At 57.0% G+C, this 25604-nt stretch overlaps 1 protein-coding gene across 3 annotated transcripts; it reads left to right on the top strand.

Annotated features, from left to right (window-relative positions):
- The first annotated feature begins 635 nt into the window (after positions 1-635).
- On the top strand, positions 636-25602 carry MAPK8IP1 (mitogen-activated protein kinase 8 interacting protein 1). 3 transcript variants are annotated; one of them, XM_063398499.1, is made up of 12 exons: positions 636-752; positions 7828-7933; positions 15345-15578; positions 19228-19309; positions 19837-20709; positions 21311-21386; positions 21812-21984; positions 22271-22380; positions 22506-22625; positions 23647-23717; positions 24046-24144; positions 24583-25602. In XM_063398499.1, exons 1-12 carry the CDS (start codon positions 667-669, stop codon positions 24653-24655), a joined length of 2103 nt encoding a protein of 700 aa, XP_063254569.1. In that variant the 5' UTR covers positions 636-666; the 3' UTR covers positions 24656-25602. The 3 variants fall into 3 exon arrangements, with proteins under 3 accessions (XP_063254569.1, XP_063254572.1, XP_063254571.1); XM_063398502.1 differs by lacking the exons at positions 636-752; positions 7828-7933 and adding an exon at positions 15007-15051; XM_063398501.1 differs by lacking the exons at positions 636-752; positions 7828-7933 and adding an exon at positions 15078-15122.
- The last annotated feature ends 2 nt before the right edge of the window (positions 25603-25604 follow it).

Genomic DNA, 25604 nt, shown 5'->3' with positions numbered 1-25604 from the left:
AGCCTTGAGATGCATTTTTTTTCTTCTCTCCTTTGTGCCTGTGGAAGGTGTGTGTACACTGCTTTAATTCCCTTTGCAGTGCTTGCAGCCCTGGTAAGCTTCGACGGGGACAGGGTTTGTGCTGGGGCTGCCGGACCTGTTGCCAGGTGCTGCAAACCTGCCATGGGTGCCGAAGCGCAGCGTGGTTGTTCCTGCTGCTCCTGCTGCCTCCAGGCACCTCCCCGCCGCCGAGGAGACCCCTGCAAGTGGCCCTCTGTGTCCAGCCCCTCGCCCTGGGCTGCTGCCTGCCCGCTCGGCCAGCCGGCCCCTCTCCTGGGGTCGCTCCTCCCGGCCTTGGGAGAGCCCGGCCGTCCCCCGCACCTGCCCTTGAGGGTGCGGCCTCCAGCTGCGGCCACATCTGCCCCGTCGGGGCCGGCGTTCCCCGAGGCCCGGGCGGAGCGCATGGGGTCGGGGACCGAGGTGACGCTTCCATGTGTGCCGTGCCCGTCCTGCAGCTGCCGCCGGGAGCCGCGGGATGGAGCCTCCGGGCCGCGCCCGCGCTCCCCCCGCCCCGGCGGCAGGTATGTCCCTCCCCGCCGGCACCGCCAGCATCCCCCTCCCTTCATCCCTCCTTCCCTGCCTCCCTCCCTCCCGCCCGCCCTCCGCCTGCATGGAGAGAGCCACAGAATGGCGGAGCGAGAGAAAGGAGCTGCATCCCCGCCCGCCTCCTCACCCTTCCTGGGGCTGCACCTCGCCTCGCCCCCCAATTTCAGGTACCGGCCGCCGTCCCCCCGCGGAACCCTCTCGGGGCTTCCCCTGCCCCCTGCCCGGGGCAGCGGTCCCCATCTGCTGCAGCCCCCGCCCGCATCGCCGCGCCGGTCCCCCGCCGCTCCGCCGGCGCTTCTGCCCCCGCCCCGAGCATCCCCCCGGCCCAGCCATCCCTTCTGCCCCCACCGCTGAGCCCCAGCGCAGACATCGCTCCAGCCCCCCATGGCCGCTCAGCCCGCCCACCCAAGCCATGTTGGCCCTCACCCCACACATACACCACTGCAGCTTCCCAGCCCCCTGCTTGGCCTCGTGTCCTCCTCACACCCCACTCCCGCCCCCTTCCCTGTCTCATCTCCTCTTCCAACACCTCTTCCTCGTGGAAGAAAAAAGCTTCATTTCTCTCCCCTCCCCAAGGAAAGCGTTTTTCTAGCCCTTTCCTAGAAATCCCAGGTGCTTCTGCTTCCTTCCTGCCCTGTGAAACAGGAACCCCAAGTGAGAGGGTGGGAGAGTGCCAGAATTGATCCTCTTAGCCATACCAAATGCTCCCATCGATTTGGGATGCAGGGGGCTGTGTCTCCTCAGAAACCCAATGAGGTTTGTCCCAGGGACTTCCGATGGCCTGGGCCAGGCCAGGGGTGCCTGGGGGTTTTGCAGCCTCTGGTGCCTGCTGAGGGTAGCTCTGGGACAGGGATGTGCTGGGTGGGTAAGGGAGGAGCCCTGCCCCTGCCTGCAGGTGCGGTGTTCACTTGCCATTAGGGGAGGCTCGCTGCTCCTGGCAGCTGTGCCCTCGTCGGCCATTGCTCTCTGCTTGCCTCTGCCACCCAGGGGTGCTGGGGGAGCTGCCTGACAAGGGGGGAATGGTACCGGCTGCTTTGCATGCTGAGATTTTGGGTGGAAAGGAGGGGATGGTCCACACTTGGGACCACAGCTAAGATCATGCCTTCCTCTGTCAGGCCCAGCCCCTGAGGCTGGGGAACCCATGAGTCCCTATGAGGAAATAGATGGGTGCAGTCGAGCAAAGGTGGTGTTCAGGCAATTAATATTCGAAGGGCTCTGCTCCTGAACCCCCTTTGCTGGGTCTTTGGCTCCGGGTCTTTGGCAGCTGCCTCCTATTGCAGTGCTGCCTGCGAGAGCTGCTGGGAGCTGTTGCAACATGGCTGGTGTACCCTGCAAAGCCAGCGATTAAACGCTGCCTCTGGAATCATCCTCCGTGGAGAGGGGGCTTGGCCACCGAGCTGGGGGCCGGAGGCTGAGCTGCCGAGCAGCTCTGGGCCCACCACCTGGCACCATCCTGGATGTAGTGGCTGCCCCCTGGGCACCCTCCTGCTCCCCAGCAACAGCGATGCCCTGGGAGGGAGAACGAGCTGCAGCTTCTTGCTGTGCCTCAGACCTTTGGAAAAGGAGTCCCGTGTGCTGCCAGCCTGCTCCAGGGAAGACTGACCTCGTGAAGGAGGCTGTGCAGCTGGGTGGAAAACTGGGGAATCAAGGCAGGAGTGCAAAATGTTCCCCGGGCGCCAAGCTCAGGGTGTAAGTGGAAGAAAATGCAGTGATGTGTCTGAGCCTGGGGCAGGGTCTGGCAGATCAGAGGTGATGTTGTGGCGGGGAGTGTCATGCGAGAAGGGAGCCATGCTTGTGAAACACTCACAGGCTGGGTTACGTGCCACAGCTCGGTTTGTGCATGTCCCAGGTCCTGCATGTCTGCTGCAGGGCTCAGCTAGGGGCTGTCCCCCGCAGATGAGCTGAACTCAGCAGCAATGAGTGTGGTTCAGGGTGAAGGCTCAGACAGTGGCTGGCAGTGGGGTGAGCCCTGCCCTCTGCCCCTGCTTGCTGCCTGCAGGATGAGGTGTTTGAGATTTCTATCCTGTGGTACATGCACCTGCACTCCCAGCTCCAAGTGGTGACATGCCAGCATTAGGTGAGCACTTGGCTTGAATTGAGAGGGCGTTCAGACTGAAGCTCTGAGGAGACCAGGCATAGTGGCCTGGCAGCAATGGTTCGGTGGTGTCTGAGAAGAAATGGGAGGAAAGGGATGGTGAGGTGATCCTTCCTTTAGCCAGGAGATCCTCCAGAGGTGTCTGTTCATCACAACAAGAATAACAGCATTTTAGGAGACAGCAGTAAAAAAGTCTTTCTCATCCAGCCTCCCTGTTTTCCTTAAGCTTCCCAAAGCCTTGCAGTACGGTCTGTGTTCACTGGAGCTCCTTAACATCTTTCTCTGGGACATTGTGTTGCAGCTCCTTGCCCTGCTCAGAAGCTTTGCCAGTGCTTTGTGGCAGGCTTTCCTGTGAGGGGCTCTCTGGGTCAGAGGTCCCTCTACCCAGCATTAGAGGGGCAGGGAGGACTGGCACAACTGGGGTGCAGCTGGATGTGGGGCCCTGCAGAGCTCACAGCATTGCCTGCCCCACTGTCCCCAGGACTGTGACTCTAATGTAGCTGGAACCTGGGAGGGGATCACTGACTGATCCCCTCTATCTCCTTCAACTTCCACGATAAAAGCGAAGAGCATCCACCCAGCTACAGGGCAGGAAGGCACCTAGGGAAAGAAAGCTTTAGGGAGTTATTTCCATAGGTCAGGAGAGAGGGGAAATTACTCCACTGCTCAGGGAACCCTGTTGGAAATCACAGCCCTTTAGGAAGGAAGGGATCTTTGGAGGAAGTCGTTCTCTCCACCTTGTCGGGAAGTTCAAAGACGCACCTTCAGGCTGAGGCAAAAATCAGTTCTAGCACTGTGGATTGTTTTATGTGTCTGTTGTGCTCATCTGGAGCTGTCAGCAAAGCCTTTTTGGAGGAAATGAATGAACTGGGCGTTGAAATGGGGCTACCTGTCTTGTGAGGGGAGACTAAAGGGTTGTCTTCTTCAGAGAGAGAGAGAGGTGCCTTCTCATCAGTTCAAATAAAGCAGACTCTGTGGCCATTGAGATGGAAGAAAAAGAGAGGGGCCAGCCAAATGTAGGTTAGCATTATTTTTTCTACCAGTGCTGGTGACAGGACTTGTACACAGCACCTAACAGCAGACTCTGGCTCAGGCAACTGGGCTTGTTGGAGCACCCAGCTTCATCACGCCACGTTGCCTTGGCCAAACCCTGCATGGAAAATCCTCTGCAGTGGCACTGTGGGCATGGGGGATGGGATCAATCATGACTGATTATAAGGCTGTTTTAGGACTGTGATCAAGCTGCTCCTGCCATGGGCAGGTCACATCTGCCTCTGTTCATGCACCCATGTGTGTACTCTTGCTCATGGTTCCTGAGAATCCCAAGTTTATCTGTTCTCATGCATACAGCAGGACTGCCCACCTTTAGATGCCTCTTAGCACATCCTTCAGGAAAGCACTCATAACTTGACAGGGTTCTCCCACCCTCACAGATGGAGACAGACTCCCACATACCTGTGACACTGTGGCCCTTGGCAAGGGAAGTTGGCCAAAACACACATCTTGGTCCTGCTCAGACTTTCACTGGCAATGATGGAGCTGAGAGGAGTCAGAGCTGTTTCCTTTTGCTGGTATTTTTAGCCTCTTTGAGAAGCAAGAGAGAAGGAAGGGGTGTTTCCAGCACAAGGAGCAGAGGTGGGTAATGGAGAGCCTTCCTTGTATTTCCTAGGAAGTCCTGGAGCATCCATGTGAGAGGAGCAAAGGGCGCAAGTAATATGGAGATAGAGATTTCTTTATTCGTTGCTTTAATTGAGGTTTCAAGCAGATGAGGTGCCTCCAGGCAGAGCTGATGGGGAAGATGGGGTCCTGAATGCCGTTCTTGTGGGGCTGAGTGACAATGACCACAGTGTCATGAATGACATTCACCAGTGGTGGGGCACTGGTGGGGAGAGAGCATGCAACAGGTTAGCTCAGCAGGGCAGTCCAGGCCATGAGGACATCACGCACTTTAATCTGTCCAAGAGCGAAGCTGGATCCCAAGCAGGTGGTGGGAGAGGCACCCATTACTTGAAACTCCTGGAGTGGGTGTCAGTGAGGGGCAGGAGAGCAGTGCTGTGATGGGTGGCAGTGGGAGTGCCACCCCACTGTGTATCAGAGTGGGTGCAGCTCATGGGGAGCTCAGAGTCATGGTGGATGCCTCTCCTAGAGCTACTTTGGCTTTATCTTGATGGGGCAATGAGTGAGTGGGTCTGAGAGGCATGGGGGTGGTGGAGGATTATTATATGAGGCCACTGTGCCAACAGTTTGTCAGCAACACCTTACAGCCCCTCCTGGGAACGACCCCTATTTCCTTCAGCAGCAGAAGAGGGGTGGGAGCTGCCAGAGCAGCTCACCAGGTATTTCTCTGTCTCTCAGAGTGCACTAGAGGTTGGGGATGCCCAGGGATGATCCTGCCTGAGGCAGGGGTGGGTCTGGGGGTTAGGTGGGGGCAGACAGGGAAGGGACAGTGCTGCTAGCACTGCCTTGTGCTGGCTGGGCTTGTCCCCTGGCGAAGGTGCTCCCTCGGCTTGGAAGTGCAGCTGGCTGTGACACCGGTCCCGCTGTGCTGGAAACACTCTGGCCTTTGCATCAGTGGGCAGCCTCGCTCCACCTGGTGAGAAGCCAGGCAGATGCTCCTGTCTGTGTCCCCGTGCTCTGGGGGACAGCAGCGCTGCAAGGGCAGGAGGAGGCCAGGTGCTGCAGGTTTCCATGGCGGGGTTAGCAGATCCCCTGTGCCCACGGTGGGTGCTGAGGAGCCGAGTGCTGGAGCAAGACCAGGAGCCAGGCTGACTGGCTGGCAGGCAGAGGCAGTCAGCATCCCCAGCAGAGTGCAGGGACTTGGCGCTGGCTCAGCTGGGGAGGTTATTTTTTTATTTTTTTCCCCTCCAGGACAGCTGATTCCATCTATTTTTAATGAGCTTCCCCAGGTTGCGCAGTGAGGATACAGAGCAGCGCCGGCAGCCACAGACTGCGACGGGGCAGGAGGAGAGGCAGCAGGCACCCGGGGCTCGGCTGTCAGCTCCCTCACTACTCCTCGAGGCAGGTCTGGGGTTTTTTTGGTGTGGGAGTGTGTCCCCCAGTGAAGGGGGGTCCTCCTCAATGCAGCTGCCCTTGAAAATGGAGTCAAGCACCGAGGAGGAGAGCTGGCTGGAAGATCAGTGGGAGAAATGGTAGGGGACCGGCTGGGCCTCGGGGCGGGGGGCTGTCCCGGGGGCATGCAGGGAATGAGGGGCAGCCCCGTGCTCTGGGCACATCACCCTTCTCTGGGCGTGATGGCCACAGGACAGCAGCAAACTTGGCGCGCAGTTGAGCCCAAAGTTTTCCTGGCTGCACAGGGAGCTGTGTGACAGCCAAGCGCTGGTGGCAGAAGGTCCGGACACCTCCTGCTGCGCCCAGCGTGGGCAGGCAGGGCTGGCTGGGGAACCCGCTCAGCATCTCCCCGTCCCCGAGGGCATGGACTGGGCTGCCTATCCCCATCCTGGGGCGGGGGGCACTGCCACCCTGTCCGGCTGCTGCTGCAGAGCCAGGGAGCCCCTGGCAGCCCCTCGGCAGGGTTGTGCCCCTCACCGGGGCCCGCAGCGCTCACTGCGCTCCCACAGCATGGCGGGTGGAGGCCCCGAGCATTAGCGATGATGATGTCCCACCCTGGCCACCGTGTAACCCGAGAAGAAATCAATTCGTGCTCTGAAGGCTCATCATGAGCCTCCTGCTCCGTGCTGCCTCCCTCCCATGGGCAGCAGGAGGAGATAGGCAGAGGGGGGCCCAGGCATCCCACCCCGTGCTGAAGGCTGTGCCCTTGCATTCCTGTTGTGTCTGGCAGGGGCTGTCTCCATGGGTATGGGTGTTCCCAGCTGTCTTACCCCAGGAGACCACTGGTGGTGGGTTCCTCAGAAACACAGAGGGAAGATGCTGCTTCCCCCATGGGCTTCTCCTGCTCCTTTCCCTCTCCAGGAGCTGGGACAGGGGAGGTGTTACCCCTCTATGGTACTGGGTTGGTGCCACTGCAGGGGGGAGCTCCAGGATGTGCAAACAATGCTTAAAGTGACAGTGGGAGCTCTGCAGGTCACAAAACACCATTCTCATTCCTTTCTCACTGCACTGCTGGGGTACAAGCCAGAGAGGGGTGATGGGCTTGGCATAGCCCTTTCATCCAAGTGCCTCCCAGCCAGAGGAGCTGGGAACAAAGGAAAATGGTGGCGAGCAAAGCAGTGTCCATGGCCACTCCGGATGAAACTCAGGGGTCTGAATAGGCTGGCCAAGGACTTTTGAGTTTGGGCCCTTTATTTACCCCTGTGGTAATGAATAAGTGAGAAGAGCATTGAGGTACCACCATGTTGAAATGTTTTAATGCTCAGAGACCAGGAGCACCTCACCACTCCCCCGGGGCTCATCAGCACATTTTCAGCTGCTAAAAGGATCTCTCTTGTTTTGAAGGGGTGTAATGAGTCTGTGTGGCTGGGGCTGACAGCACTAAGGGACCCCTGGGGCCACGCAGACCAGCTCAGCAGCACCAATGTTCACAGAGATGCCCATAGTCACCCTGGGGAGTGATTTTGGTGCACAGGGAAATCACTGCCCCCTCTTATTGCAGGCAGCTGGGCTGGGACATCCCTCCCAGCTGCAGCTCGGGGGCTGGTTGTGCCATAGCTGAGGGGTTTGCTGTGCTTATAAGTTCTGTGGGTCTCGATGTTGTCACCTGTCCCAGCAGGTCCATCCTCCAGCTGTGCCCTGTCAGGAACCCCAGCCTTTCCACTTCCTGTAACCCCTTTGCCCTGTTGGGTGTCTGTGCCCAGCTGGGACAATCCCTGAGGCTCCCTGGGATGGTGTGAGCAGAACAAACCTCCTTTGATAGGGGTGGCTATACTGTCTGTTCCCTGTTCTCTCAACCTGCATGTCCCTGCTGTCTTTGGTCCGGCAGGGACTGCTTTGAGACCCACTCCTCCTGCCTCCCAACAGCCATGGACCATGCCAAGCCCAGCCATTCGATGGGCACAGATCTATCCCCTCTGGGAAGGAAGCTGCTTTCCCAGTCTTTCTTCCTAGTAGAGTCTGGGAGAGCCTCTCCTGGGGTGCCAGTGCTGCTCCCAGCCCACAGGCACCACGGCACCCTGCACCCTCCTGTCCTCCACTGGGGCAGTGGGTGAACAGCCCATCTCCACTCCCTCCAGGCTCACCCATGACATCAGCCTTGAGGAATTTGAGGATGAAGACCTCTCTGAGATCACTGATGAGTGTGGAATCAGCCTGCACTGCAAGGAGAGCCTGGCCACCCGGGTAAGTGTGATGGGCATGGGGGAGAGGGATAGGGATGGGCAGAATGTGCCGGTGGGGCTGGCAGGACCATCAGCCCACATGCAGGACCACCAGCTCCGCAGATGAGTGAGGCTTTCTCAAGGAGCCCACTGCCATGGCCCAGTCTCCTCTGCCTGGCAGTGCCCTCCCCTCACTCCAGCACAGTGCAGGCCCTTTCTGAACCAGCCAAACTCAAGGGACAAAAAAAGTATCTCAAAGCTGGTGCATTTTGGTTCCCACTGGGGTTGGGGTTTGTTCCTCAGGGATGAGCCCAAGGATTTGGGTGCAAATGGGGGCATGCCCCCATTTGAGCAGGATGACCAGTGAGCATCTGGCACCTGACAAACATTCTCAGGAAGCAAGGACATTTGCTGGGCTGTTCCTCTTGTTCCCAAATGCATCCCTGGACCTGGGGATGCAGCTGGGCTGGCATGGTGAGAGCTGTCCTCTGCTCACCCAAGATGTTCTCTCTTGCTTGCTAGCTGGCTTTAGCTAGAGCTGTTCACAGGTCTTTAGGAGGCTGGAGACCTGAAGGCTCCTGAAACAGGGATGAGGGAGGTAGCTCTGATGGCAGCAGGTGGAATAAAGATGGGAGCTGGGAAGCCTGTGCAGGTGCTGCAGCTAGGCCTCCCATCCATCTTAGGGCACGCTGTCAAGAACCTGAAGGGGTTCACACCACTGTGTGAACTTCCCTAGAAAGCCATGGGGGCAGAAATGCGGAGATAAATTGATAATTACATTGGATTTGGAAATACGCAGAGTGTTAAAGGAAAAGCCACAGCCTGAGCATTCTCACTACCACTCCAGGAATCACACACACCACCTGAGACATTAAACTGCTGGGAGCATCTCTTTGTAGCAGGCAGCTCCAGTAAGCTGACAGGTGCACTTTTGGACCCCTCACTCAAACACACACTCACTCTAAGGCTGACTCCTCGTCCTCCAGGCTTGACCCTAGGTTTCCTGTAGCAAAGTCCCAGGCTCAGATTTTATAAAAATAGTTTAGTGGCCCAGCACCAGGTCAGCTCAAGCTGGGTGCCTGTGGAGAGGGACCCTGAACAAAGAAACCCCTGGGCAATTATACCCATAGAAGTCATGCACCCACCCCTCAGAGACTCTCCATGCACCTCTTGGTCCAGTGGTGATTTTTGGGCTGGGGTCTTCTAACATCTTACTGGGTTCTTTCTCTGTGTCTGTGCAGGCAGGCCATACACTGTTCTTATCTTGTGGAGTTACAGCTTCTGCTGACAGCTGGAGTCTCCTTGTCTTCTGGTTTGTACTTCTGGTGCACCTGCTCGCTGGCAGAGCATGGGGAAATAAAAAAGCCCTAGGCTTGGGATAAACACTATTCAGCAACAACCACAGCAGCATCAGTGTGTTATCAATGCTCCTCTCATAAGAAGGACAAAACACAGCTACTAGGAAAATTACTAGAAGAATTAAGTCAGTTCCAGCCAAAAACATCTCTAGGTGTAAACTCACAGCTTGTGGCCCAAGGCTTCAGCAAATCCAGCTACTGATGCTAGGCAAGTAAAGCTGAGTAAACAACATAGTAGATCACACAGTATTATAACTCTGTGAACCCATTCTAACTCATTCTACTTAGAACTTATTTATTTAAGAAATATTTCTAAGAACTAATACCTCTCCACACAGAGTTTCTGCATTTTGTCAATGTGTTTCATGCTAAAGGATGCAAATGCTGGAAGAGCAGCCAAGTGGTTTGAGAATCATTCTGTCCCTCAGAGGAAATACTTCCTCTGCAAAACTGATAAAGACCCAGCGAGGACAGGAAAGGCACAAGAATTTGTCGCAGATTTAAAATTAGAAAGTGAATTTGTGTCGTTCGGAATCCCTCACTGCAGGCAGGACGTTACAGGCAGACCTCATCCTTGGGAGGTGCAAGTGTCTTGCTGTGCTCCTTGGTCTAATGCATGACCTTCCCAGCAAAATTTGTCTGTTCCCAGATATGAGGCTGCTGCTCAACATCTCTGCTCCAACTGCAGCCTCCTCCTGCTCTAGGATGCTATGGCCAGAGTTCCCTGGGGCAGTCTGGGCTCATGGGCTGGGTATGCTGAAGGGAGGAGGGATAATGCAGCAGAGAAAACCAAGGGCAAACCCAGTGCTGGCCATCCATGAGGGCGCAGCCACAGTGAGGGTCTGGCACTGGGCAGATCTTCCTGCCTGCAATAGGTGAGGCAGACAGAGACTGTGGGTGTGTTGCTGGATTCTTCCTGTTACCCATCCCAGTTTCCCACTGCTGATAGCACCACTGGGCTCAGAGCGGTTTTTTGGTTTTTCTCTACAGATTGACAGCCCTTGGCTGAAGTTTGACAGGGAAGGGAAGGGGCAGGGGGGACTTGCAGCTCAAGTGCTGCAGCCCTTCCTTGTGGGGGAGGAAAAACAATCTCTTTTGCCCATTTAAAGCAGTTTACTCAGGGGTTTCTGCTTTCCTGTGCTGCAATAGAGACCTGACCCTCAGTAGAGGGTTTGCTCAGGCTCTGGGAGCAAGCCCCGTGCCTTCCCTGGGGACAGCTCAGAGCTGCTTTACACAAATGTCCAGGTGCACTGAGAGTCTGCTGGAGTGGGATGCGAGGCTGCCGTAGGGGAAGCAGTGAGTTATTCATAAACACAGCAAAGGAGGAAGCTTATCATGCTCAGAAAAAAAGCCTGCTAAAAATATGTCCAAATGGTTTATATGGGACACGTAGGATTGCCCGAGGAGCAGAACGGAAAGTGTTGACAACAATGGCTGTGAGAGGGGCTTTTCAATCCCAAATGTTGAAGGCGAGAGCCAGGGCGCTTTCCAAGCTGATTGCCATCCAGAGGCAGCTCGGGGTGACAGGGTTCAGGATGTGCCTGATGGAAGCAGCCAGGCCCAGGGGGAGCATCGTGGTCTGCGTGCGGCGCGGCACGGGGACGGCAGATCAGAAATGACCCGCGAGCAGCAGCCGGCTGATTGCATCTTGTGGGGCTGGCTGGGCAGCGAGACAGGGATGCTGGGACCAGGGCATGAGGGGCTGTGCTGGCGCCCTGCTCGTGGCTTGCCCGGTGCCACAGAGCAGCTGAGGTACACGGGGTGAAGAGTTGGCCCTGGTCACCCCTGCAGGGCCAGGCAGCTGCTGAAAACCTGTCCGTGGAGCAGTGTGAGGTGAAAGCAAGCTGCTGGCTCACTGGATCACACCAGAGCAGAGGGTGATGGGCAAGGGGGAAACAGGATCTGGGGAGCAGGGGCTGGAGTCATCCTGCTACCCAGCAGCGAGTCTCTGGAGAGGTGGGCAGGCACGGTAACCCAACAGCAAGCAGGAAAGCACCGGCAGGGAACAAGGGGGCAAACCCTACCTGAGAGCTGCGAAGGTGACTGCTGGATGGGGACAATCAGTAACCATGATGAGGTGGTAGGTCTGGGCAGAGCTGGTTGATGACAAAACCCTGTGGCAGGAACAGGTAGCTGGTGCAGAGGTCAACACCCAAACAGAGATGGGTTTGGGGGATTTTTTGGTCCCAGGAAAACAAAGATGACCTCATTATGGGCTATTTTAGCAACTCTCTAGAAATAGTGTCTCAGACACACAGAAACTGCAAGGAGGCATAGACTGATGTTTGTGCAAGAGGGAGCAATCTACTGACAAGGACCACGCCTCATGGATGGGAGACCATGTACTAAGAACAAGGAATAATACCATGTATGGCTGCAAAGAACCTTAATTTCAACAAGAAATCCGCAGTGAATGAAAAGAGAAGTGAGAGAGGCTGAGGAGAGGACTCAGAGGAGGAGCAGAGGTGTCTTTGGGGCTGTTGAATGGCAGGGCTGAAGGCCAGCTGGGAAGGAGCAGGGGCCACCAGGGCAAGGGACACAACCTCCACCTCGCCAGCAGTCAGGTTGAGAGATGGTTGCAACAAAAGCACCAGACTTGAGGTTTGGCCTTGTTTTAGTGGCCTGGAAATCCAGGGTGACAAACTCTGGTTTTAGCAAGATGGATCCCATCAAACAGTCAAGCAGAGGTTAATAGAAGTTTAGTGCCTTGTCTGTTTTTTAGGATCTGTAGGAAATGGTTAATGCAGGAATGAAAAAAAATTAAAAAGAAATACCTCTCTTGGAAATACCTAAGAGCATGAGAACAAGCGCCCAAAGGGAAAAGAGCTGAAGCAAGGCTGTGCTGAGCCTTCATGGGTCTGCATGAAAAGGTCTGAAACAGCCATGAAAATACAGATATGTGGAGGAAAAAAACCAGGATTTTGGCATAATAATAATGCTGGAAATGCCAGGAGCTTTCTCTTGATGTCCAGTGCCACTGATCCAAGTGTGGTGCTGCTGGCAGCTGCTCCCAGAAGGCCAGCAGGACCCACTGCCAAGAGGGAAGCCACTGCCATGAGCCTGCCATCCTGGGACTGGTGGGAAGCTGGATGTGTGGACTGGGAGCAAAGGATTGGGCAGCAAGGTGGCTGCTTACTCACTGCAGCTTTTCACAGGGTGTCCCATGGAGCTGCCTCTGTGATCCATGGCCAGCTGTGGCTGTGCCAGGCTGGGGGCAGAGAGTCTTCTCCTGGTGTTTTGAAGTCAGCCAGTGGTAGGGAGAGGAGGCACAGTTGTGCCTTCTGCCCAGCAAGTCCCCCTTGCTTCCCTGTGCTCACATAATGCTTTTCCCAGCTGAAGGTTTTGCCACTCCTCTTCTGACAGTGAAGGCTGCAAGAGTGGGGGAGCAGGGAAGAGACTTCCATTACTCAAGCAATGTCTTGCATATCACTCCACTCCTCTTGCAAGGACTTTTCATTCCTAGGGAAGCAAGCAGCTTCCTCAGGTGGGCAGCAGCCCCCACACAGGGGATTCCCCAGCTTAGGCCAGTGGTCCAGGGGTGGTCCTAGTACCTCTCAATTGCAGCAGGGTTCATTCTGCTCCAGCCCCTGGAGCCATGGATCACAACACTGGGACTGTCAGAGAGAGACCAGTTGCTAGGCACTGTGACTTTTTGCCAGTGGGATGGCACCGTGCAGCTGGGAGCTAGGATCAGCAGCAGCACACCAGCATCACATCTGTCCCAGGGACAGGTTGTAAGGAAGCATGAGTGTCCCCATGACTGCACTGAGGTGTGCATCTTGTGTTCATCCGGCCGCAGGTTTGGGTACTGCTCTCCCACACACCCTAATGTCTCCCACAGGGTGAAGGGACTTTGGGAAGTCACCTCAGCATTGCATCTGTGCTGAGACAGGAGCATGCTCAAGCTGACCTTAGGTGACATTAACTTATTCCTAGAGGGCTCCTGAGGCAGCCTGTTCTGGTGGGGCAGTGTCCTTGCAGTTAGAAAAGCTTCCTGATGTCCAGTCCCTGCCCTTGCTTTGCAGATCACTGCAGGTCTCTCTCGCACGGTAAGGTGATTGATTTCTTTGTGGTTTCAAAATCACTTTGTTGAGCTAAAGGCCATAAATAATACCTGCAATGGCTGTAGTTTCCTCCTAGGTTTTGAACCTGGAATGCTGCACCCCTGCTAGGGTGCCCTTTTCTTCAGAATGACAGTGATTTGCTTTTCTGCATACTTCTGGGACTTTTCCCTCTGTGAGTTTCCTGAGTGATTTCTACAGCTACAGGATTATGGAAGCAGCATCATTAGCTGTCTAGGTTAAATGTCACCAGCTGACTCCAGTACACCCACCTTGGCTAGGTATAATCTATTCAGTTGGCATTTCCCACCAGTTCTTTTCCCGTGCCTCGGTTTCCTTGTTAAAATCCATGTGATTTGTCACAGACAGAAATGCAGAACTTGCAGCATGAAGGCTAATGCTCAAAACAAGGGATTTAAATGTTAAAAGCCTCAAGAGGACAAGTATCAGTGGCAGTGCTTCTCCAGTTGCTCACCCACTGCAGGACTTCAGGAGGGACACTGGGGGGAAATGACTCCCATGAGAGGGTTTGTACTGTGCCTGCAGCAGGCAGAGCCCTGTCTGTGCTGGCTTTTGTCTGACAGTTCAGGAGCTGGTAGCAACAAGAGCTCTTGGAGTCGCTGCCAGAGCTGCTGGGGCTGTTCCTTCTCTCACGGCTCAAGGGGCATCCTCCATGCAGCTGGAGACATGGATAGTGTTCAGCTGCAAAAGCCCGCCCTTCCCCACCTCTGCCTGCTAACAAGCTTGCAGTCACCACAAACAGCTGATAACACAGGAAGTTCAACTCCATGAGGCCAAGTTGCTGCCTTTATTGCTGGCTGCAACAACTTGTGCATGTGCAAGCTCCAGTTAATGCAAGGAGGGGGCCTTGAGAGGGAGACCACTGACCTTTAAACACACATGGGGACACTGGTGGCTCTTTGCCCAGCAACACAGCCACAAGGAGTGTGGTGGCTCAGCATGTGGGCACAGCCAGGGTGGTGGGATGGGACACCTGCTCCTCACAGTCCCACAGGCCACAGTGGCCACCCTGTTCCAAAAGGAGAGGGAACAGGGGAAAAAGAGTGGAGCTCCCTCCAGCCAGAGCACAGCCACCACCAGCAGGAGAGCCTGTGCAGGGCATCCCTCCCATATGGCCTCAGGTCCTGATAGATGCAAACACAAGGAGTGGGCAGAGAAGGCTTGTCCTAGATGGGTAAGACAAGGGGGAAGGAGCTGCTGGTCCAAGTGGGGATTACAGGGAAGGAGGAGCCTGACTCCTTTCAGAGGTGTGCAGTGAAAACTGCAACCCCACAGAGAGAAAAAGTAGCAGTAGTAGTGCAGTACATGGTGCCAGTACCCAGTGTGGTGGTGGGTTCTTCATCTGTGAGGATGTTCAGGTGTGACAGACAAGACCCCAAGTGACCTGCTCCAGGCAGAGGTGGACCATGTCTGATCAAACTGATTATATGCTTGTATGAGTCCCAGCTGCCAGGACAGGAACCAAGTAAGAACACAGTCCGCCTTGGAAGGAAGAATAGGGCAGCCCAGGCTGGAAAGGATCGCCTGGCCAACCCTTGTGTGGGAAAGGGAGTCTGGATGAGACAATCTGGCACTCTCTCTAGTGGCAGCTTGAAAATCTCCAGAGATGAGGACTCTACCATTTCCCTGGGGAGGTTGTTCTGCAGAATGGTTGTTCTCACTGTAAAAAAATGTCCTTATTATGTCGAGATGAAACCTGGGTGAGCACGCTTGTGCGCTTCGTAGTGAATGTGACGGCTGCATGTACCTACAGACACCTGCCGGGGATAAGGTGCCGGGGAAGCCCATCACTAAGGGAGGAAGGATGTGCCCACACCTGCCTGGGGAGGAGGGGAGGGGGCGCGGGGCTCCCCGGCTCCGGGAATAACATCGCTGCCCCTTTAAAAGGCAGCGGCCGCGGGTGCCGATGCGCGGCCCCGGCCCCCTGCCCGGCCCCGGCGGGAGGGCTCGTCCCGCCCGCCCGGTGGCCTGATCGCGGCACTAATCCCGGCAGGGCCATGTGAGCCGGGCGGGCGGCGCGGCCCGGGCGGCGGGCGGCGGCGAGGCCAGCCGGCTGCAGGCCGAGATGCTCCAGCTCGACCTCATCGACGCGGCGGGGGACACGCCGGCCGAGGAGCAGACGGCGCCCGAGCCGCTGCAGAAAGACCCCCCGGCCGTGACCACCGAAGTCTACAGGCCGAAGCGACCAACAACCCTCAACCTCTTCCCGCAGGTGCCTCGCAGCCAGGTGAGGCGAGATGGGAGACTCGGGGCGAGGGGGTGGTGCGGAGGAGAAGGAAGGATGCTCCCGCCGTCCGGCGGGGGCTTTTGTCTCGGGCGGATGGAGAGAGGGGGAGGGAATGGAAGGGGATGGTGGGGCTCGGCTGGAGGGATGGCTGGAGCGGTGGCGGGGCTCGGCTTCGCTGCCCGCGATGCTCGGCGCCACCCAGATCCCTTCTCTCCGCCGCTCGCGTCCCCGGGCCGGGCGCAGCGCAGGCCGAGCCGGAGGGAGCGGTCTGCGGGCCCGGGGGTCCCCGGGTGCCGGGGCCCTGAGCACGGCCGAGCATCCCAGCACTGCGCTCGGCGGGCGTTCTTTGAGGGGGCTTAGGCGCCAGGTGGGTCCTTCTTTCATCTCTGCAGCCGAGGTGGAGAGGGAACACGCCGGGAATCGTGTCGGGACTGAGATGTCCAGCAGGGCCGGGTGGCGTGGCAGAGAGCCGTGCGGCAGGGGCAGGGTGGGAGCTGCGAAGGGCTCCCGTGGGATGGGGAGCAGACGAGGCGTGGATAGCGAAGGCGTGAATGAGCCATCGCGGGACGGGGTACCACGCCGCGGGCTGGCGAGCCCAGCGCCGGCACCAACAGCTGGCGGGGCTCCAGCTGCCCCGCGTTGGGGCAGCACCAGCTCTGGGGCGGGTTGGTGACACCAGGTGCCCCATGGCTGGCAGTGGGGACCTGGTGGCCTCAGCTCCTGAGCGATGGTGGCTGGCAAGAGAAGCATTAATGTAAGAACCCCGTACAAAATCGGAGAGACAGAAAAGCAACGCCCAAAATGGTGGCCAGGACAAGGGGGTACTGTTGTCTGGCTCACGCTCGGATTTTGTTAATATTTTGGATGGTTTTAGCCGAGACTGCCTGTCCCACACAGCCACGGTGTTACCGTCACCCCTCTGGTGGGTGATGTTTTGGTGCCCTGCACGCCGAGCCCCCAGGCAACGGCTGGAGTCCTTTTGCTCTGTCGCAAACTTTACAAACCCACGCAAAGTGCACGACGTGCAGGGCTATTTTTGCCACCCTCCTCCATTCAGCTCTGCCTTCTGCCAAGTAGGAGGATTTTCGTCGCGGTGACGTTCAGCCGAGGAGCATGAAGTGAGAGGCAGGTGTCCCTGTGGGTGACAGATGGGGAGTAGTCGGAGCTGGGTGTCACCAGCCCAGCACCGCAGCTGATGCCAGCTCTCTGCCTGAGGCCACGGGTGGGAGGAGGAGGAGGAAGGCACAGAGCCAAGGATAGGCGCCCGCAGGCAGCTGGCACCAGGGACAAAGGCAGCAGGGCTGGGGAGGGGGGAGCTCCACTGAGCATAATGGACAAGGGGACAGCAGCAGCCTTGTCCCACCCTGTGCAGGGACCCCGAGGAGTGAGTGGTATGTGGCAGCCACATCCAGCTGGGGGAGGTGGGGAACAGCAGGGCCCTCTCCCAGACACTCGGTCCCAACCAGTATCTGCGGGTGGGAGCAGGCATCTGGAGAGGCCTGGGGAGAGTTGCAGAGATGGTAGGCTGGGGTGGGAAAGTTGATAGTCCCCTTGCAAGGAGATGGTGGAGGCTGTGGAGCTCCCTGGGAGGTGTGGGCACAGCTGAGCTGAGGACATGGGGAATGGGAGAGGGGGCTTTGCTGCAGCTGGCGATGGGAGCCTGGAGCCAGTGGAGATGGTGGCACAGGACTGTGGCATGGCTGGCCAGGTAGGATAGTGCTGTTGGTAGTATGTAGTCAGAGGCTGGCTGTAAAGTGCTTGGAGTTCCTATTCTGGGTTCCTACCTATAGCCAGAGGCACTTTCTCCCTGTCTACATGTGGTGCCCTGAGGAGAGGACAGGGTGCAGGGCATCCCTTGGGGACCAGCCTGAAACCTGTCTCCACTTGTGTGAGACACTGCATCCCTGACCTGCCCACCTCCCCTCTCCTAAAAGTAGTCAGAAGAGGGACCATGGCCATGCCTCCTTTCTTGAATGCCCAGTTGGGGCACCAGGCACTCTGCCAGACGGGGTGTTCACAAAGCAAGGCATCATCCCCCCCTCTGCTCTTGTGGGGCTAGGATCCAGCCTGGTGATGTCTCAGTTGCTGCTGGGTACTCTATGATCACCATCCCAGGCAGGTGCCTGGAAATGGTGAGAGGAATATCCTCAGCTTCCCAGAGGGAAAGAAACAGCTCTTGTGACTGGCTAGGTTCATCCTCTAAGACTTTGTGAATGCCTCTCTACCCTGATGGGGCATTACAGACCCCTGAGTGCTCTGGCCCTGTGGGCGTGGGTGGGCTCAGTGGGCTGTGCCTGCTGCATTGCTGCCTCCTGTCCCAGCCCAGGCAGCCAGGCTGGCCTGTGTGTGCTGGCCCTGTGACACTCTGCACGCAGAGGCCATCGCTGTGACAGCTTTCCTGGCCCACGTCCCAGCCCGTCGTGTCCCTGGGAAAGGCTAGCAGGGACGTGCTGTTATTTGCCTTGGCACAGGAGGGACTCATGGAGGCCAAGGTGGGAGGTTGCCAAAGCTCTGTGAAGGGGGTCTCTCCCTCCCACATGGAGGCAGGGATCTGGCAGGCATGGTTCAGCAGTGTGTGACATGATGGAATTTTGGGGCAAAGGCTTCCTTCATGTCGATGGCGAGGCAAAGTAAGGACAGGGCAGTTCCTGTGCTGCTGGGAACAGCTGGGGTTTGGTGATAAGGCCGTGAGAAAATCCAGGGAATCCCAGCAGGGCTTTGGTACTTAAGCAAAAACTAACAGTGGAAAATGCCACTGCTGCAGCTGCAGCAGAAACACTCAGTGCCCTGTAGGAGGGGCTGGGAGAGTGCAGCCAGGGAGAACTTGGGGATGGAGGAGTGGATGAGGGCTGGCACTGCCCCAGGCAGGATGTCACACCTTGTGGAGGTGAGCAGGGAGGACTTGTCCCCCATCTGCAGGAGGGTCCTCATTAGAGGGGACTTTAGTGCACTTTGGCCCCCAGGTCTTGCAGTGAGGCTGGGCATGTGTTCCCTTGTGCACATGCAGGGCTGGGCAGGCAGGGCACAGCACCCACAGAAACTCCCCCAAGCATGGGGAGCATGGATGGCCTGATCCTGTCGCTCCTCTCCGGCTGCTGAGGATTGACATCTGCTAGTGAACTGTGTGTGTGTGTGTGTGTGTGTAGATTTGTATAGATACACACTATCTGTGTATGCCCCTGCATACACCCAATACAGATGTCTCCAGGGGCAGGCATTGTCTATCCAGTAGCTGGCTTCCAGCTGAGTAGCAGCACAACACCTGGTCCTTGGGATTTTCCCCATTTCATTAAGCTGGGTGATTTCTTCAAACCAGGCAGGGCCAGCAGGGTGGGAGCAAAGCACACAGGCAGACTTAGGTCTTGAATTTTTTGTCTTGGGACTGTCCAGGTATGGGTTTCTGCCAAGATTCCCCTGCTGGATGAATGCAGCCCAGCTGGCTCCTTGCCCACCCTGCTTCAGCGATCATGCCAGCTCTTGCAGCAGCAGCATGGTGACATGTGGGGCTGGTGGGGGGCTCTCCCCACCAATCATGTCCCCCAGCATGCCCAGCTGAGCAGGGTGCTGTGGACCCAGGGAGGAATGGGTGCTGCTGTGCCACATGCTGTTTACTGTTCGGGCTATAAGGCAGCTTTGTTCTTCTCCTCAGGACACTCTGAATAACAACTCTCTGGGGAAAAAGCACAGTTGGCAGGAGCGGGTGTCCCGGTCGTCGTCCCCTCTGAAAACGGGTGAGTTCTCAGGCTTTTGGCCAGGATCAGCTACTTGCACCCTTTCATGGTGCTCAGGAGCCTGAGGCAAGTGGCGCTGGAGCAGGAGGTTGGGGAAAACATACCACATGGATGCAGGGTGCATGTCCGTCTTGCTCTCTGCCATTACCTGGAAGGAAATTGTTAGTGAGCTGGGAGTTGCTCTCTTCTCCCAAGTAGCAAGCAGTAGGACAAGAGGAAATACCCTCAAGTTGCACCATGGAAAGTCTAGATTGGATATTAGAAAAAATTTCTTCACTGAAAGGTTGATCAAGCACTGGAACCAGGAAGTGGTGGAATCACCATTCCTGGAAGTGTTCAAAATTGTGTAGATGTGGTTTAATGGTGGACTTGACAGTGTTAGTGGTGGGACTTGAGAATCTTAGAGGTATTTTCCAACTCAAATGATTCTGTGATTCTGTGACTCTGGGTGGCATCCCTGGACACCTTCCCTATGAGGGAGCATCCCGCTCTGTGTGGCTGTCTACGCTGCTCTCCTCTCCCTACAGGTGAGCAGACCCCTCCCCATGACCATGTTTGCCTGAGTGATGAGGTCAATCACCAAAACAGCACAACCTCCACCAAAGACCGGGGCACATCCACGGAGAGCCCGTGCCGGCGCACAGCAGCCACACAGATGGCCCCAGCCTGCGTTGCCTCGTCCCGGCCGCCCGAGAAGCACCAGGCCACCAGCCGGGCCCCGCCGCACGGCGCCAGCGTCGTGGTGGTAACGCGGGGCCCCGAGGCCCACCGGGACCGCATCCGCTACCAGACGGACGTGAGGCTGGAGGCCACGGAGGAGATCTACCTGACGCCCGTGCAGAAGAACTCGGACCCCCTGGAGGCTGACAAGCCGTTCCTGTCTCAGTCCAGTGAAAACCGCATGTCCATCAGCTCTGACATTGACACCTCCAGCTATTCAGCCCTGGCGGGGAAAACCAACCCCTCCATCAGCGAGGAGGATGAGGTGCTGGACTACATGTCCTCCCCTGACAAGACAAACCTGCCCAGGGCCGCCTGTGCTGGTGGGAGCGGTGGCTCCCGGCCAGGGCACAACCTTCAGAGAGCCTCCGTGAGTTCGGACACCAGTGCCCTCTCCTATGACTCTGTCAAATACACACTGGTGGTGGATGAGAACGTGCAGCTGGAGCTGGTCAGCCTCAAGCAGTGCTACTCAGGCTACAGCGATGAGAGCGACTCGGCCACAGTCTATGACAACTGCATCTCTTCACCCTATGAGTCGGCCATTGGCGAGGAGTACGAGGAGGATGCGCTGAAGCGTGACTCAGTCTGCCTTTCCGAGGACTCCACCCCCGAGGCAGACATCCACTTCTCCAAGAAGTTCCTCAATGTCTTCATGAGTGGTCGGGCACGCTCCTCCAGTGAGTGCTGGGCACTGGGGGGTGGTGGGCTGGTGGCTGCCTGCCTGGGCAGCCCTGCCTGTCCCTGGTACATGCTCAGGGGATAGGAAGCCACCAGCAGAAACAAGCCCCAGTTCTGCTTGCTGCAGCCTGTGGCTTTGTCCCTGGTGGTCCAGGAGGCATGGTGGGCCTTGGGAAAACTCCGTGAGTGTCAGGTGAGGATGGCAGTAGGTGTTTGAGGCTGCTCATTTGGCGTGCCCAAGGTGAGGCCGTGCTGAGGGGGAGACTGAGTGAGGTCACAGAGGGCCATCATATTCCTGGCATGCCACACACCTCTCCAAGCCCAGAAGAGCGCTGGTGGCAGGGTTTCCCACAGTGTGGCTGGTCCCATGCAGGTGTCACAGCTGTTTGTGTTGGTGCAGGGAGGTCTTGTTCCCAGTGGGGACTGATGGGCACCAGCACAGCGGCTCCAGCCATGCCTCTCCCTCCTGTGCTGTCGCATGGCTTTGCCTTGGATGAGCCATCCTGCAGGAGCCTCAGCAGACGGCCTGGCCCATGTCCTCTCTTGGCTGTGATGCTGATCCCTCAGTGCTGACGTGTCCTCCTCTGCCTCTGTCCCCAGGTGCTGAGTCCTTTGGGTTGTTCTCCTGCATGATCAACGGGGAGGAGCAGGAGCAGACTCACCGTGCTGTCTTTAGGTGAGCTTGCAGGCACAGGCACTGTCCCCAGCCTCTAGCGGGGCAGAGCTGGTGCTGCACTCCCACCAAGGTGGGGCTAGCACAAGCCCCAGTGCTTCTGGTGTGGGAAGCCCTGGGGAACCAACTAGTGCCTGTCGCTCATGCCCTGCCCAGGAGCATCATTTGCCCAGGCTGCTTCATGGGCAAGACCTCCAAGGTCCATCAGGGCCTCTGAGGAACAGTCTGGGTGGTGCAATAGGGGATGCCCTTGCAGTAGGTGCCAGGATGCTGCTGCCTGTTGAGCCCAAATCTCCTCCAGTGCTTTGTTTAGCATGTTGGGTCCCCATGGCTACCGTGGCATTGCCTGGGTTGGTGGTGGGTGCCCCAGCAGTGTGCCAGTGAGAAGGCCACCGGCACTGCTGGCTAGCCAGTGCCTCTCTGCCCAGGTTTGTGCCTCGCCATGCGGACGAGCTGGAGCTGGAGGTGGATGATCCTTTGCTGGTGGAGGTGCAGGCAGAAGATTATTGGTATGAGGCCTACAACATGCGCACAGGAGATCGGGGCATCTTTCCTGCCTACTATGCTATTGAAGTCACCAAGGACCCAGACCATGTAACAGGTACCAAGCCTCTGTGGGAAGGCTGCTGATGTCCCCAGCTTGTACACATCATCCCTGCTGAACAGTCTGGTGCTGAGCAGCGTGCTGGGGGGAGGAGCAAACTGGGCATCCAGCAGGGAGCAATGAGCAGGTGCTGTTGTGATGCTGCAAGTTGGTATGTGGTGTTGATGGAAGCTTTTCCTGGGCTGGGAAAAGCACAGGAGTTGGAACATGGAGAGGGTGTGTGGAGCTCAGCCCACATACCTGGTCACCAGAGATGATCCCTGCCATGTGCTCTCTTTTCCAGCTCTGGCCAAGAGCAGTGACTGGGTGGACCAGTTTCGGGTGAAGTTCCTTGGCTCCGTGCAGGTTCCTTACCACAAGGGCAATGATGTGCTCTGTGCGGCCATGCAGAAGGTAGTGTCCCACTCCATCCCAGGGAGCAGGAGTGCCTGCTCCTTCTGGCAGCAGGGCAGAGCCCCAGTGGGGAATCATCATCATTGCTCCCGAGTCCCACGGCTCTGTCTCTCTCTCTTCTGCAGATTGCCACCACGCGCCGCCTCACTGTGCACTTTAACCCCCCCTCCAGCTGCGTCCTGGAGATCAGTGTGCGCGGGGTCAAGATTGCTGTGAAAGCTGACGACTCCAAGGAGCACAGCAAGGTAGTGCCCTGCTCTCTGCTCATCTCACCCCTTCCCTGATTGCTGCTCGTGCCCTCTGTGCTACAGGGCATGATTGCATATGAAAATTAAGGGTCTCCACCCCACATCTGAGGGTGTGAGAAACAGCATCATCAGCATTTTAGGCCCATCATCGAGGTCCCCCATGGCTCACAAGGCCGCAGCTCTGGGCAGTACTGCCAGCTGATGCCCTCCCAGCTGCCAGGCACATCACTGCGCAGGGATGCTGCGAGCTGAGCCGTACCCGGTAATCTGTCAGCTGCTTCTAAACCTTTCCGCTACTATTTTGAGTGGTGTCCTCCAGATCTGCCCTGTAATCTCTTTATCTGGCAAGGGCAGGCAGCTGATTAGCATTCTGCATAAGTAGCCTAGTAAAGCACGTTGGGATGCTGAGCAGAGCAAAGTGAGGGCTGTGCAGCAAGCTGTTGGGAAACCTCCCTTCCAGCTGGGGGACAGGAGTAGCTCGTGACTCTGGGTGCTGTGACAGAACTGGGCTGAGGTTTCTACAAATCTTGCCTTTATCTAGAGGGTGCCATCAACTTAGTTGTTCTTTAGACTTGTATAAATAAGTTTTCATTTCTGGCTGGGACCCTTTGACACCCAGGCTTGAATTGACTTGTTTAGTTCTAAGTCATCCATTCATCTTCTATGTACTGGTGTTTCTGAGAGCCTTTTTAGTGCAGAAGGAGGGCTGTGTGTGCTGGTGAACAGCAGCACTGACTCTAGCCTGAGTACAATCTGACTCAGGGCCTCCAGGGAAATCCTGCAGAAGCTACTGGCGGTAAAGGCAGCTGAGGTGAGAGCCAGCTGGGCTGCCTGGAAAGCTCCCTTTGTTCAGGTGCTTGGAGCAATACTGAAACTGCTGCTGATAGCAGCCCAGGATTAGGCTCCAATTAATTTCACTCCTCAGTCTCCAAGTGCATATTTCCAGTGGCCAGAGACCAGCTGCACTGCAGGGGGTGGGGAGAAAAGCTCTGACAGTTCCCCTCTCTCTCTCCTCCAGGTAAACAAGTGTAGCCATTTTTTCCAGCTGAAGAACATTTCCTTTTGTGGGTACCATCCAAAGAACAACAAGTGAGTAGCAAGGAAGTGTAGTGCAGCTCTCGGCACCAATAGCTCCACAGCAAGGCTTTGCTGCCTTCCTCTCCCTGGGGGTAGCACGACTGGGGCTAGGAAGAAAAGAAGAGGTTTCCCAGAGCCCTGATTTGGAGGGCTTCCCTTCCCCTGTGAGCCCAGTGCTGCAGCTCTGGACATGGGCTGTGGCATGACCCTGGGGTGGCCACCAGGATTTATCAGTGGAGTTTCAGGTCCCAAATCCCTATGCTTAAGTGTGGATACACCTCAGAGATGCTGGGTTACCTGTGCCTGCTGGTCCAGTCACATGCACTTTCTTTGCCCTTAGATATTTTGGGTTCATCACCAAGCACCCTGCTGACCACAGATTTGCCTGTCATGTCTTCGTCTCGGAGGAGTCCACGAAGCCGCTGGCGGAGTCTGTGGGGTGAGTCCTGCCTGGGCAGGGGAGGCTGGCTCATAGAGGGCAGGAGGAACAGGACAGCCAGGCTGAATCCTGCTATCTCCCCCTAGATGTGGGGCTTGGACCTGGCCCTGGGCTGGCACCTCTTCCTCAAGTGAGATGCTTGGCATGAGAGCCAGGGCTGACAGGGCTATGGGCATCATATTCCTGACAGTACTGGAACAAGTCCCAGTGCGAGGCTTTGCAGGCAGATGGCTGAAAGTCATGCAGTATGCAGGGAATCAGAGCAAGGATGGGGACCCTGTGGCTCTGATGACAGCTCTGGGGCTAATGCAGGAGAGGTCAGGGGCTGGGGGGTCAAACAGGCCACAGGGTAGGGAGTGAGGGTCAGGATGGAAATGAGGATCTATAATTGCCTTGTGAGGAGGCTGCTGCTAAGCTTTGCCTGCTGCTGTGTTGCAGGAGGGCTTTCCAGCAATTCTACAAGGAGTATGTGGAGTACACGTGCCCCACAGAGGACATCTACCTGGAGTAGGGGCTGGCACAGGCACCTCCTGCACAGCCAGGGCTGCAGTCCCGCCCCTTCCCCGTGTCGTGCATGGACAAGAGCTGCTTTGAGCCTGGAGGAGGAGCGGGCCCGGGGCAGAGCTCCCGGGGCACAGAGCACCGCCTCTTTTCGTGACTCCCCTTCCTTGGGCTGGGGGGACGGGAGGGGGGAGGGCTGGACAAATTGTGTTTATTGTACAAAATACTCTTAGTTTATTCTATTGGAGAAGCACCCGCTGGGTGCCCTGCTTGTGAGCGGTTGGTGGGGGCAGTAGTGTGCTCGTGCCCTTTCCAGCTGCAGGATGGAGTGACAGCATCTCCTCCTTGTGACCATGGCACAGCTTCCCGTCACATCCATCTGGGGTGACTTTTAATTGCGGTGGCAGAGTCAGTCTCTTGCAGTGTGATGATACAGCAGCTACAGAAAACAAGACCCACATGCTGGCTCCTGCCTGGGAGATGGGATCACCTCCCTGCCAGGCCCTGGGGAGATGGCTGCTGGGCAGGGGTGGCAGAGGAAGCCCCATTATCTCTTCTGCCAGAGCCAGAATGAGATGAGACAGCTTGCCCCTGCCTCTGTCCCCATCCCCACTCCTTCCATCTTGTATCCATGCCCTGGGGAGGGAGAAAAATTCCCCTCATACCTCCCTGCAGTAACTATATCTTTGGGAGGGAAGCCTTTCTCTGCCCCTTTCCCCTCTCCCCCAAGCTGCAGGTGGCAGAGGCAGGGCAGGGGCACCCCAGCTCCGTGGGGCTCAGCCCCCACACAAAGCTGGGTGTCTGCCCAAAATGGAACGGGGAAGGGCTAAAGGCTGCAGGGAGCTGTGCAAAGCACCAGGGAGGTAGAAAAGCTCTCCCGGTCCCTGCAGCCAGTGATCTCTGTGCTTCAGCTGGATCTGCTGTGATGGCAACAACTATTAAATATGATGGTTCATGGA

Source organism: Prinia subflava, chromosome 5 (assembly GCF_021018805.1).
Source record: "Prinia subflava isolate CZ2003 ecotype Zambia chromosome 5, Cam_Psub_1.2, whole genome shotgun sequence".
Lineage (NCBI taxonomy): Eukaryota > Metazoa > Chordata > Aves > Passeriformes > Cisticolidae > Prinia > Prinia subflava.
This window is presented reverse-complemented; position numbering and strand designations above follow the sequence as displayed.